Raw genomic sequence first — 13,807 nt, 5'->3', positions numbered from 1 at the left:
ATCAACTGGAACACAGGAGGTTCCACTTAAATGTGAGAAGCAACTTGTTGGGGGTGAGGGTGGCAGAGCCTGGCCCAGGCTGCCCAGGGGGGTTGTGGAGTCTCCTTCTGTGCAGACATTCCAACCCGCCTGGACACCTTCCTGTGTAACCTCATCTGGGTGTTCCTGCTCCATGGGGGGATTGCACTGCATGAGCTTTACAGGGCCCTTCAACCCCGGACACTCTGGGACTGTGTGATCCTGCGCCCCAGGCAGCCCCGGCCTTTTCACGTGTTTGTTGAATGGCCTGAAAAACATTCCCGGCCAGGCAGTAAAAAATCCTGCGGCACAGTGAGCGTGTCCATCTCCCCCTCCGAGAGCTCCTCGTCCACCTTAATTCACTGGTTTTGCCTGAACTAACATGGGTTTTTATATTTTTTTTACAGCACATTGGTTATCTTGCTGTACAAACCTAAGTGGAAACAAAGCACTTGCTTTTGCTGTGAGAGGGGCAGCAAGATCTATACCCACACTTCTGGACCTGACATCTCTTAGATCGTAATGCTAAAGGTACAGTGTCCTGTCTGCATTGCTCGGGGGGCTGTTTTAGGCCAGAGTTCACGTGCACTTAACCTGTGGTAAAAGATGCTTCTGTTTCGATCTGGGCGGTGAGGACACGGCCGGTGCTAAGCCCAGATCTCGCTGCCTGAGGTGTTTGTCCGTCTGCTCCATCTGGTCCTTAGCGAGTGTCTGTCACTGTGCATGCGCCTGCGTGGTGGGATGGGTGTTAATGTTAACCTGCAGCTCGTGACGCGCAGAGCCCGTTGCGCTGCGCTGTGCCAGCGGAGCGGGACAGGAGGGCACAGCACAGGTGAAAACTGAAAGCAGGTGGCTTTTTTCTACTTCTTCAGGACTTACTTTCCAACTTAGGTCATCCCGCATCTTGGTGTCTGTGGTCGTTGTATATTTGTGCTCCACTGGCAAAGTCTTGGTAAGAACTCAATTAAAAATGCATTTTACACAGGGCAAAATAAAAAGGAATTAAGTAGTTGAGGTCTAAACAGGCGAGGAGGAACATCATTTGGGTGCATTGTGGCTGCTTACTAATCTAACTGTGCAGGAAGAAAAAAAGTTAACAGATTGTAAGTCTAGGGGTTTACAAATACGCCTACGTGGACGTCATGGCAACATACCCTTGTGTGAGTACGAGGTATTTTACAGGCTGCAGCGAATGACTCTGTGTGTGCAGCGTGAGGCTGTAGAAACCGTGCTTGAAGGCATAACTAGGTACGTGAATTCTGATTATGAATATTTGTCCACTCTTTTGTTCCCTCTGTTCCCATCTTATTGCTTAACAAACTGGAAATAAAATAAATGCTCACGTGTGTAATAATCATGTTGTTATGTTAAAGCGAATATCCCGCAGCAGCCGTCAGTGTCACTGGGAAGAACAGCACTCAGATAAATGAGTCTTCTTGCTGCTTGGCTGAAGCAAACATGCTGTCCTTAAGTTACAGCTAAAGCAAAGTTAAACTGGGCAAAGATAAGCTAAGGGACAGAGAAACACAAAGAGGGGACTCGAGTGGCTCGGGAGGTTTGGCCGTCACCCTCTGTTGTTTCCGCACCTTAGCGTGGCCGTTATCAGGAGTTCAGGAAGTGAGCTTATCCATGTGGATAGAACCGAGTGCTGCTGATAAGGGACTTAAATGACTGAAATGCCTGGTGCAGTGTTAGATAAGAGGAAATGCCAAGTTTATCTCCCAAGCGGGATTCTAGCGAGATCCAGGGAGGCTGTGCGGCTTTATTCAGTGAAAGGCTTCAGGCTACCTGGGGGAGCACCGTACGAGCCAAACAGGATGGGAACTTTATATCAAGAATCTTCCCCGCACAGATCCCTTCACTTGAGCATGGGAGGATTTTGTGTTTCTGATTACATGAAGAGATTTACGGTAAGAGAGCCCTTAGTGTTTATTGCGAGTCTAGTCTGAATGTAACAGCTTTCTAGATGGCGCAGTGCTGGTTTCTGTGCCTCTTGCAAAGCGCTGCGTGTGCCTGACGTTCTCGGCCAGGTTGTGCAGGCTGCTGGCTTGCAGAACACCTGCTGGCGTCAAGGAGGCGTTTCTGAAATGGTGAGCGCTGGCTTTGCCTTTGGAAGGAAACTTGCTTTTCGTGAGAGCCGTGGCACGTTACAACTTTTATTCCAAGTGGCAGATCTGTAGAATGGGATGTCAGACTGCCATTCGGATTATGTGGGCGGTTGTTACGGCTTTTTGCTTTAGTTGACATATGTCCGATAATTTTAAGACAATCTATCGGGCAGGCTCACGCTGAGGCGATTCAAGGAGGAGCCGAATTCTGCATCGGCCCATCCGACCTGCGGCCCAAGCAGCGCGATGAGCTGAGCAGGGCGCTGGCTGCCCGGGGTCTGCGCGCAGCCGTGAGCTCAGGGGCCCCTGTGCCCAGGTCTGAGGACACACAGCCAGGGGCTCTGGCCACCAACCAAACCGCCCAGCCCTGCGGGAGCAGAGACACTCCCAGACACCGCCAGGGGAAGAGAGAGCAGGAATCCCCTTCTCTACTGCCGTGAGCGGTTTAAATCCACCTGTGGGGCTGCGGAGGTGGAACAAAGTCGAGGGAAACGCTATTTCTGTTGTCCTCCGCTTGTTTGTGTGTGCCTGCTTTTTGAGTTGCTGAAAAGATCGTTTACCATCCAGACAGAAGCAGGAAATGGACTTAAGCAAGCTTAAGAAGAATGCCATGTGCGTGTAATGATCTTCAAATAACGAAAAAAAGGATTTGAATTTAATCAATGTATAGATTAACTATACACACAGCTTTTATTCAGGATTGGGAAAGTCTGGGGATTTGGGAGTGCCAGAAACATATTTTTATACACTCTGTAGATTGTGGTTTCTGAATTAAGGTGTTTCTCGCGCTTTTCTGAGGTTGTTTGCCAATTCCCTTAAGTTTTGATCCCATAACCTTAATAGTAACATTTAAGGCCTTCCGAATTATGTTAATGAATAAAGTTCTGAATTTTGATTTATTAAGGTTTCCAAAATGAAGGTTTATGGATCAGATTGTTGTGTTCTTTTTTTATTCTTATTTTTTTAAGACCATTCTCTTTCCAAATTTTGAAGAACGGGTTTCCTCCTGTATTTTGTCCAATAATATCTCTAATGGGCTTTCTTAAAAGAGTTTACATTTGTAATCCTCTTAGTTCTTTAAAACACTAATGGAGTAAATGAGCTAAATCAACAGTAATAAACCAAATTCTGGCCCAGCTCAAGAAAAGGACAAAATTTATACTAATGTCAACAAGTGGGATCTTGTTCCAAAGCCTTAAATTCATCTAATGTGACGTCATGTAGTGGATTTAATATAGCCAAGAGTATAACGTGATATTGTTGGTTATAATTTATTACATAAGAAACAGAATGGCTCAGAAGACTAGATACATTTAATACCCCTGTGGCCACATGATTTATTGTCTATTTATCACAACACAGCAGAAGAACATTTTGGTCTATTAATTTGAATACACTACTCAGCCGTTCTTCATGCTGAACAGATAATGACGTGTTTAAATTGTTAATGTACAATGTTTTGTTAAAGAAAGATACTGAACAGCCTGAAATAAATGCAGTTTTCTCTTGCTTGTTGCAAGGAGTGCAAATGAAAGGTGTGTCAGGAAGGAATGCAGAAGGCAGCTTTAGAACCATCAGAGTGAGTGATCTGGGACTTTTTGGACTAGTTTTGGGGAAGAAAGTCAGTGCTGCAGTTGTCTGTGTAGAGGGCATTCCGTGGTTTGGGTCTGTGCAGATCAGAGTTAGTATTTGAACTTAATATATGAAAGCCAGGATGAGCTCCCGAATATTTATTTTCTTTGTGACTGATCTGTTGGTGACCAAGTCATTCTTTCGTATTCATTGCTTCAATTTCCCTTTCTGTAAAACCAGTGATAGTGGTACTTCTCTTATGAAAATATGTTAAGGTCCACAGATAAAAGGTATTTTAGATTTAGTTTGATTTATTGGTTTTCCTAGTCGTCACTGAGCTAAGAATCAAAAATAACTTTGTTTTGCATGTCTTGCATTAGATTACGTCACTCTGGCCAGCTTACCAAACCCATTATGTTTATCTCTTGAATAATCATTCTTTGTTTTGCTCACAAAGCTAGCACTCGAATTCATGGAACATCATGCTTTTGGCGGGTATGACCAGCGGAGACGCATATAAGGATACGTAGTGTCTTGGGGCACGCGTGCAGCTCTTACTGGAGCCGGTGAGAACTGCGCTAACCCGTCAGCCTCATGGTAACGCTGCTGGTATTGCTCAGATGTGCGGTGGAGGGTGTAGTTCATCTGAAGCAATCAGATGAGCTGTTTTGTGGTTTTGAAATTAATCGGGCTCTTCGTTAGGAGAGGCAGTGATAAGAGTGTTCCTACGTGCCTGAAGGCCAAGTTGCCTGGGTTTCCTTCATGTTTTTCCTTCCCATGAACTGAACAGCTTTGATGTTCAGCTGCATCAATTCTTTTAGCCTTGGTGGTGCTGCTCTTTCTTCTGCTAACTTGATGGAGCAAATTCTTAGGACACAGATGCTTAAAAAGGTATCTGAGGTCACCTAGTCCTTGACATAAGCTCATCCTGGTGCTCCTCTCCTACTTCTTCTTTGTGGTGGGGGGTGTGCATTCCACTCTCATTTTTTGGGTAACATCTTGCTGATTTTACTGTTCAGACTTCTTTCTTCTGGAGGTCCTGTGTAGGGTTATTTGGAACTCCTCAGCTACTCTTAGTTCACATCTTGACCTTTGTGTATTTGTTTTGTCTTGCACTGCACAACAATTACCTTTGTTTTAATCGCTTTAAACAGTTGTCTCTTGTTTTGTGTAGAGAGTCTGGAGAGTTGGACAGGGAAAAATTTAATGAAAGGGCAAGTGTAGAGTCTTGAATCTGGGCAGGAACAGCCCCAGGTTCCAGTGTAAGTTGGGGAATGACCTGTTGGAGAGCAGTGTAGGGGAAAGGGACCTGGGGGTCCTGGGGACAGCAGGGTGACCATGAGCCAGCACTGGGCCCTTGTGGCCAGGAAGCCAATGGTACCTGGGGTGGGTTAGAAGGGGGTGGTCAGTAGGTCAGAGAGGTTCTCCTGCCCCTCTGCTCTGCCCTGGGGAGACCACACCTGGAATATTGTGTCCAGCTGTGGCCCCTCAGTTCCAGCAGGACAGGGAACTGCTGCAGAGAGTCCAGCGCAGCCACCAAGATGCTGAAGGGAGTGGAGCATCTCCCGTGTGAGGAAAGGCTGAGGGAGCTGGGGCTCTGGAGCTGGACAAGAGGAGACTGAGGGGGGACTCATTCCTGGGGATCAATATGGAAAGGGGGAGTGTCAGGAGGATGGAGCCAGGCTCTTCTGGTGACAACCAGTGACAGGACAAGGGGCAATGGGTGCAAACTGGAACACAGGAGGTTCCACTTGAAGATGAGAAGCAACTTGTTGGGGGTGAGGGTGGCAGAGCCTGGCCCAGGCTGCCCAGGGAGGTTGTGGAGTCTCCTTCTGTGCAGACATTCCAACCCGCCTGGACACCTTCCTGTGTAACCTCATCTGGGTGTTCCTGCTCCATGGGGGATTGCACTGGATGAGCTTTCCAGGTCCCTTCCAACCCCTGACACTCTGGGATTATGTGATTCATGCTTGGACTACAGACCTGCTGGAGACCAGTCCCTGGCCCCTGCAGTTCCCCTGGTCAGTCCCTGCTCAGCACAACAGATCTGGGGTCCATGCCGTGGATCTGCCCCGGGTGCCGAGGCCGGGCGGGCTGTGTGCCGACTGCTGCCCAGAGCTGCCTGGGAGGCTGACACCCCGAAGGGAAAAAAGTCAATGGAAGCTGCTTAGAAGGATTTGGACTTTTGGAAAAACACAGGGTTGGAAAATTTCTGAGCAGCTCAGTTGTTAACACTGTCTTCCCAGGCTTTGTGGGAACTTGAAAGGTGTCATATGCACCAGTTCAAATTTTGCACCAGTATATAATCATTTGCAGTCTAAATATATTCTGTTGAGTATCTTTCCAGACAGTTCATATCCCAGAAACTAGAGTAGTAAACTATATATAGTCTCTGACATGACAAAAAAGGTTTGTTTTCACCTTCTCTCATGGCTGAACTGAGATGATCCTCCTGCTATTGTGGTTCACTTTTCATTCTCTCACTTGTGTCCTCGTTTTGGTGTTCAGCCTTGAGCAGCACACGTGTTTCTGGCTCATCTAACATATTTACTAACACCTCCAGCTTCACGTATGTACTGTACTGAATGCTGCTGGTCCCTTCCAGCACTGACATTGCATTCTCACTGGTGTTGTATGGGGCTGGGCAGAATTAAAAAGAAACACCCTTTTTCCATCAATAGCTCTGTTCTGATATTTGCTTGGCGAGTTCCTGTTCTGAGTTTCAGCTGAAGTCCCCCAGAACCCCAGCGTGGGAAGCTTCAGCTTCAGAGTCCTGATTAATTCTCAGCATGTCCTTAGGAATTGGCACAGACCGAATTGCATCTTGTGTGACCTCTTTTGCTACAAAAAGGAAATAGTTTTCTACACATTTGGTGATTGATTTGGCCTTGTTTCTGGGTTTGCTTTATACAGAGTTATCAGACTTAGGGCCAGAAAACATCGGTGCAAGTTCTTGCGTGGCTGACTGGGTCGTTCCACTCCGTGAGGCAGTTCTTGTCGTGGCCATCAGTGGTCTCTGGTCTTGGGAAGGCAGGCAGAAAGCTGTCAGTGGTTGCTGTGAGGCACTGTGTTTGTTTCAGTGCGCTTTCCACTGTGGTGTGATCCATATAGAATTTCACAAGGTCCACACTTCACCAGCTTTAGTTTAGAGAAACTTCTGCAAAATTTCCCTGTGCCTCCACTTGTGGCTGAGCAGGAGCCAGGAAGCTCTGTGCTCCACCGTTCTCATGGGTTGTACGTAAACACTCTTGCCAGATGTCACTTGCTGTCCTGGTGCTCTCCTCTCTGCAGAATGTCGCTGCGTCTTCTCCAGCATCCTGCCCAGCATTTGAACTGTTCTCCTGATTGCTCACACTGGTGTGCTGTTACTGGACGAGTGGCGGGCACTGCCCTACTACCCGTTAGTGACAGCTACTCCTGGTATCAACTTAATATGAAATCCAAGCCATTTGTATCCTGAATCTTTTATCAACAGTGTTATTTGCTCACTCTCCCCTGAATGATTTTGCTTTACAGTGGCAGGACTTGGTGCTGGTGTTTTGGTCTAACGCTGCTTATTGGTGTATCTGGGTTTAGACTGCAGCTGTCTCTGCATTGTATCTGGAGATTAACCTGTTACTGAGCTAACAGCAGCAATGTGAGATCAATGGCTTAGTAGTTTTAATTCAGGAGCTTCTTATAAGTGCAAAAAAACTTGTATGTGGTTGCTTGTAAATTAATAGCCTGGAGTCTGTTGAATGTTGGTGTAAGGTAGCACCGTGGAGGAGAAAAGCTCCCCAAGTTTGGATAGAAGCATCCCAGAGAAGCACCAGGTTTTGCCGACTGGTCTGGAAGTGGTGCACTGAATGTGCTGTGGATTTCTGGGTTTACCAGATATTTGTACGGAGATACAAACTTCAGATGGAAAAACGGATCAATGTGCTTGGTCATACCATCGGGGCCCTAACTCAGGACTTGTAATGCTACACCCAATGTTCTTAAACCTTAGAGAGAAAAACTCTGATCTCTGCTGTGGAAGCTTAGCACCCGTTGAGAGCTGCGTTCTGCATCTCCACCAGCACATGGTATGATTTATTTCAGAAAAGCTGTTCTGTAGATGACATTCTTTTGTTTGTTTCCTGTATCTTTCTTCTAACTCAATGAAAGCTGTTACAAATTTAGCTGAAGTTCTTTTGTACATCTGAAATGGATGCAGCGTTTTCTGTGTTTTCTTTTCCCAGATGTTTAAGCCTTCGCCTACAGGGGTGCGAGTGGCTTCCCTGGGAGTATTTGATTACAGGGCAGAGTGTGCAAAACCACCAGCTTTGGTACCCAAGCTCTCTTTACTCTGAATGTTTTTCAAAGCTGAGTTTGTGTGGAGACCAAGCCTGAGCTGATCAAGTTATTCCTGTGTTTGTGAATGACGTCAAAATAAAATGCCATAGATCTAAATCAGCAGGGGAATACAGCACATAACAGACTGCATTACAGGACAGTTGACTCTTTACTTGATCTAGAATTTCCTTAACATGGTGTTCTGGTTATTAGTGGGGAATAGTGATGTCAACAAGTGTTCTGACTTAAAAAAAATTCAAAAATCCCCCCGTTGTTAGGTTTCTGTAAAGACCGTTATGAGCAAGGAACGCTGAGCACAGATCTTGGTGTTTGTTGTACCACAGTGGCAGCTGTTGGGTGGAAATACGTGTGAGAGAGAAAAGAAGGGTAGCTGGGGTAGCAGTATTGTTGCTTTTTAATGAAATGAAATGACAGGGAAGGGAAGAAAAAAGAGAAGAAAAGAGAAGAAAAGAGAAGAAAAGAGAAGAAAAGAGAAGAAAAGAGAAGGAAAAGAGAAGGAAAGGAAAGGAAAAGAGAAGGAAAGGAAAGGAAAGGAAAGGAAAGGAAAGGAAAGGAAAGGAAAGGAAAGGAAAGGAAAGGAAAGGAAAGGAAAGGAAAGGAAAGGAAAGGAAAGGAAAGGAAAGGAAAGGAAAGGAAAGGAAAGGAAAGGAAAGGAAAGGAAAGGAAAGGAAAGGAAAGGAAAGGAAAGGAAAGGAAAGGAAAGGAAAGGAAAGGAAAGGAAAGGAAAGGAAAGGAAAGGAAAAGGAAAGTTTGAAAGAATGACAATTAAAAGTAATGAGACACCTTGTTAAAGTAATTTCTGTGGGTAACAGCCTTGGTGTTGAGAGTGAGCTCTTAGGGCAAGTGAGTGAACGTGGATGGGCAACAGGTGCTCTCTTGGCCTCCTGAGAGGCAAAGGAACCTGGAGGGAGAACTTAAAGGTTCTTGTTAAGCCATGTAGGCAAACGGTAAACAGTGTTATCTGGAAATCTGATGACTTTGATATAAACGAAATGTCATAATGGATCTGTTGGGCTCTGCTGTCAGCTGCCTGGCAGATGCATTGCAATGCTGCACGTGGTCTCGTGGTCACTGGCCTGTCCTGAGCAGCTGCCTGGGACAAGGGACAAGGGGCAATGGGTGCAAACTGGAACACAGGAGGTTCCACTTGAAGGTGAGAAGCAACTTGTTGGGGGTGAGGGTGGCAGAGCCTGGCCCAGGCTGCCCAGGGGGGTTGTGGAGTCTCCTTCTGTGCAGACATTCCAACCCGCCTGGACACCTTCCTGTGTAACCTCATCTGGGTGTTCCTGCTCCATGGGGGGATTGCACTGGATGAGCTTTCCAGGGCCCTTCCAACCCCTGACACTCTGGGGTTCTGTGAGCATCACACTTGGACTGACTCTATTGTCTGAAAAAGAATAAAAGACAACTGGGGGAAGAAGTCAGGACTTGAAGAGTGTGTTTCGTAACCTAGTGTGTTAACAATTTTCTGTCATTAAATACATAGAAAAAAAAACAGTTTATATAGTAGTTCTTAAGATTTAGTTAATCTAGTACTGCAATGACACACCCTTGTGAACGAGGCAATATTGAAGTATGTTATGCCAGGATGCCTTGGGAAGACAGATAGTGCTTTACAGACTCTTTTACAGACTCTTTGCCTGATCTGCGCAGAAACCCGGCGACTGGGCTCATCCAGACTCCATGGCGGATCTTGCCCTTGGAAATTATTCTTCTAAATTAGCACCAATGCCCGTTTCAGTGCTTGCCATTTGTCAGGAGAATTGGTCTCTTACTGCATCATTGCTGTGTGCACATGATTTATCAAATTTCATGTGTCTAGGAAACACGCTGTTCATGAGAAATTACTCACTGGTGTAGGGATTAATTTTTCAGAAGTTTAGGTAATGTAAAAAAATGCATTTGCTGGAGGGAAAACTAAGAAGTGTATGTTAATGAACTGCAGCAACTAGATGTAGATAAAGTAGGTTTTTCAGTGTAACTTGAAAAAGTTGACAGCTGGTTTCTAAATCCGTAAAGGATATGTATTAGTATATTTTTTTTCCTCATTAGTGTTTAGCAGATGTGTCGGGTTTTGTTTGTTTGTTTGTTTTTGGTTGTGTTTTGTTTTCTTTTTGCAAGCTCCTCTTGTTTGGCCACATCGAGTTCTTCATCTCCTTAGAACTCTGAATTGTAACCATTGCAAACTTCTTCCAAAGCCCCCAAGTCCTCTATCAAACTATGGCTTTGTTTTGGCCTTTCAAAAGGTTATTTTTTCATTTACCGACATATTTCCAGCCACCTCCAGTTTTACTGTGTTATTGCTGGAAGCAATGCAATAATCTAATGAGACGATCTGTTTGAGCAGCTGGTTTTAACCTCTGTGACATTTCTCGTTTGGGATCTAAGCCTCTGCTGTCACTTCAGTGTGTACTGCAGATATTTTTTTAACTCATTTTTTCCCTCTTCCCTCCATCTTTGTGGTTTTTTTCCTCCTTTGTGTCAGAGCTGGCAAGGAGGGATCATAAATGAACTGCCATATCACAGATTCTTGGTGTTGAACGTGAATTTTTCTCTTGTTTTCTGACATCTCCCTTTCAAAACTGGGAGGGTGTGCATGGGCTTGAAGCCAAAGAGGAATAAACTCTCATTTCCTCATTGAGAACAGCAGTGTCTTTGGCATCTCCAGTTCAAAGTCACTCACGGTTCTGGTTCTGCAGCATTTGTGTTCCTGGCGCTCCTGAGATACTCGATACCTTGGGGATATTTTAAAGGGATCTGGGAAGTTCATTTCAGTTCAGCTCTCGATGCACACTCCAGATTGCAGTGCTCATTTTTGGTTACCTGGAAGAAACAAGCAGAAATCCACCGGGGACCAATTGTCAGCAGAAGCTTTATTAAGTATATTAAGTATGATTTATTATTTAAGCCTGCGGTGGAGTCTGATGGCTCAGCAGTTGGTTTTGCCTATGACAAGGGGGCCAATCTGCAGAGGTCCCACAAGATCCAGCTTTTCATCGCTCGTACAACGTTCCAGTTCCTCAGGTGTAAATTGGGGAGTACTGAAGATGAAGCAACATGTGTTGCAGTGTGCAAGTGCAAAACGTTGTTATAAGCAGTAGCTCCTCACAAAGAAGAAGTGAGTTGAATAAGCTGTTACATTTGTGGCAATAACTGTACTCTTTTGTGGTGTTGAAGGATGGGTGTACTCTGATCTGCAACAATGGAGTCAGGCAAGTGAGGATTTTTCTCCCATGTTTTGGTAAGCGTTGAAAGGCCGGAGCCTGTCAGTGGAACTGGACGCTCTCTTCAGGCTGCTCAAGCAAGGTGCAAACATCAGGCACTAATCAGTGTTCTGAACAAAAATTGCCTTCTATTGGCATTCAAAGCAAAAGGGATGAAAGACTTATTTTGACAGAAGTTGAGCAGAAATTTGTCCTTCAGACAAAACCAGCACAGAATACTTGCTGCATGTAGCGTTATCTCACACATCCTGGTGGTGACATCTCCAGGTAGATGGAACACAAGGTGCACGTGGCCGAATCCAGAGGAGGAGGAGATGTTTTGTGCCCCTTGGAGTGCAGTCGGACAAGTCTGCTTGTATAATAGATCATAAATTCAGAGGTTGCCTTTTTTTTTTTTTTAAAGTCGTCTTTTTTGTTTTACACAGCAGTTAGAGGCCATTGTATGTGAGGAGGATTGCGTAATCAGAGTTAAATGATTAATAACACTAGTAGGGGCAGCATTAATGCGTTTGGCTCTCGATTGTTAAATAATGAAGAAGGTTATGGATTTCAGAGGTCTCCTCTGTGCCCACAGACCAGAGACCCGTCCTGTGACAGCAGCAGCTGGTGACACGTGAAGTCCTCAGTGCGTGCCTGGGTTTCCACATTGAAATACTTGCTGCAACTTATCTAAATAAAACAATAAAATGACTCTACCTTTTTCTTCTTGTCCCTGAGAGGACAACATTCAGCTGGTACTCTTGATTTAGTAAAAATGTTGACTGTTCCATTTGTCATCAGGCATGCTTATAGAATTATAGAAAGAATTAATCACTTAAAGGCACTTGGGTGAAAACTCTGATTCTTTAAATGCAGTAGTAGAGTTGCAAAGCTTTTATGGACAGTGTCCCTATTGCATTGTATGCTTGATTATCGAAATAAGATTATATGGAGTGTCATAAAACTTACACCATACGATCCCAGACCACTGTGAAAATACCAGAAGTGACCTGGCATGGAATGACGGCTCACGTTGGTTTTCACAGGCCAGGTTTTCTTCTGAAGTCACTGCCTGGTATTCAAACTCTCCCTTGAAGGTGAACAGTCCCAGTATCAATAGGACTGTGTCCTGTTGTAAGGACACATTTATTAGTGTTTTCTGAAGCATTCTGTGGCAGTGGGGATTGTGCACGCATAAAGAATAATAACTACTTTTCTTTAGTGACGGACTGTAATTTCTGTAGTAGACATGCTGTGATTTAGAAGTGAAAGCAAGTCAGTAACAAATCCTTGAAATAAGATTTATGACTTAATAATTTTGTTGCTAATAGTTGGACTAATTTTGCTGTGCCTTCATGAAGATTTTTTTTTTCACTCAGTTTAGTTGCATAGCCTGGGAGAAAGATTTAATTTTAGAAGTTTCAGTTGACAAAGACATGCTGGTGCTAGATACATGTTTCAGATCCTTGTCATTGTACTCTATTTTTAAATTCAAGTGCCAGCCAGCCTAAAGAGCACATGCTGCATCTGTGCTGGGGGCTCCGCATCCGTGCTCTGAAGCTCAGTTCTTCCAAGCCTTAGCACAAGGCCACCCAATCTACTTCTGTATTTTTCCTATTTAGTGAAGAGAAATGCTCTAGCAAGTTCTTTTCCTTATCACAGAACTAAAACTGGTCATAAAAACAGCCCTCCTCCCTCCAGAGGTCTGCTCAGGCATTGGCAATTGTTCAGATACTTGTCTATCAACAGCCACTCGAGAAAGAATTTTAAATGGTTTTGTGACGTCAAGGAGGCCCAAGAAAATATAGTCTGGTGCCAAATTACCCCCATTATTGAAAGCACACAGTAAGAAACAGATAACACAGAAATAAATCTTTTGTGCAGTAGCTGTCTCATGATATGCTCTAGCAACTCCAATAAATGCGGTTGTCTGGTTTAGGAATAGCTAAAGAAGATTCACTTTCAGCATCTCATTTTCTGATTTATGATTAATGAAAATCCAACCTAATCTATTAGCCATCCTGCTGTCTGGACAAAATGTCTGCGGGTAGCTTGGACCTTGCAGAGGGAAATACCCTGACCAAGTTACAGCCTACGAAAGTGAACAATTTAAGTATGATGGACAAAAAACTGAACCTCTTGAATGAAAAGATGGACAAAATGTTGCACTTCCAAGAAGACCTGACAGGCAAATTGCAGCGAGTTAACAAAGGCATTGATGATGTAGAAAAAGGCATTAACAAGCTGTCCCGAACAGCCTCTGGTGAGACAGACAACATGGACAAAGGCCTGGCGGTGTCGGATGGTGCTCACCAGAGCGATGTCCAGAGCATCTGCTCCGAAGTGCTGAAGTTGGTGAGAGCTGCCCAGCTGGATGCCTCGAAGCATAAGGAGAGGCTGGCAAAGATAGAGAAAAGGGTTGATACACTGGATAAAGTTCTTACATTTGTGGGAGAAGTATTGAAAAATTCTAAAGTGGTGGATTTTATTCTCAAAGGCATTGTGCCCTGGAAGAAGGGGAGTCTGCTGGAAATCCTGGTTGAGGTTGGTTTCATTTTACTACTCTTCATA

At 44.7% G+C, this 13,807-nt stretch overlaps 1 protein-coding gene across 8 annotated transcripts in view; it reads left to right on the top strand.

Annotated features, from left to right (window-relative positions):
- MYLK3 (myosin light chain kinase 3) overlaps positions 1–13,807 on the top strand; it is a 59,066-nt gene that overhangs the window by 20,959 nt on the left and 24,300 nt on the right. For 5 of the 8 annotated variants that reach the window (XM_065028552.1, XM_065028550.1, XM_065028549.1 and 2 more), the window contains one exon: positions 426–549. The exons of 1 other annotated variant lie outside the window; for it this stretch is intronic. In XM_065028552.1, the coding sequence (XP_064884624.1) occupies positions 541–549 (9 nt within the window). In that variant the 5' untranslated portion in view covers positions 426–540. Of the gene's footprint in view, positions 1–425; positions 550–622; positions 1,929–8,549; positions 13,781–13,807 lie in introns of those variants that run through there. 2 more of the 8 variants (XM_065028545.1, XM_013367787.3) reach the window with 2 other exon arrangements.

Source organism: Columba livia, chromosome 13 (genome assembly GCF_036013475.1).
Source record: "Columba livia isolate bColLiv1 breed racing homer chromosome 13, bColLiv1.pat.W.v2, whole genome shotgun sequence".
In the NCBI taxonomy this organism is placed as follows: Eukaryota; Metazoa; Chordata; class Aves; order Columbiformes; family Columbidae; genus Columba; species Columba livia.
Note: the sequence above shows the minus strand (reverse complement) of the source record. Positions and strands in the feature narration are given on the sequence as shown.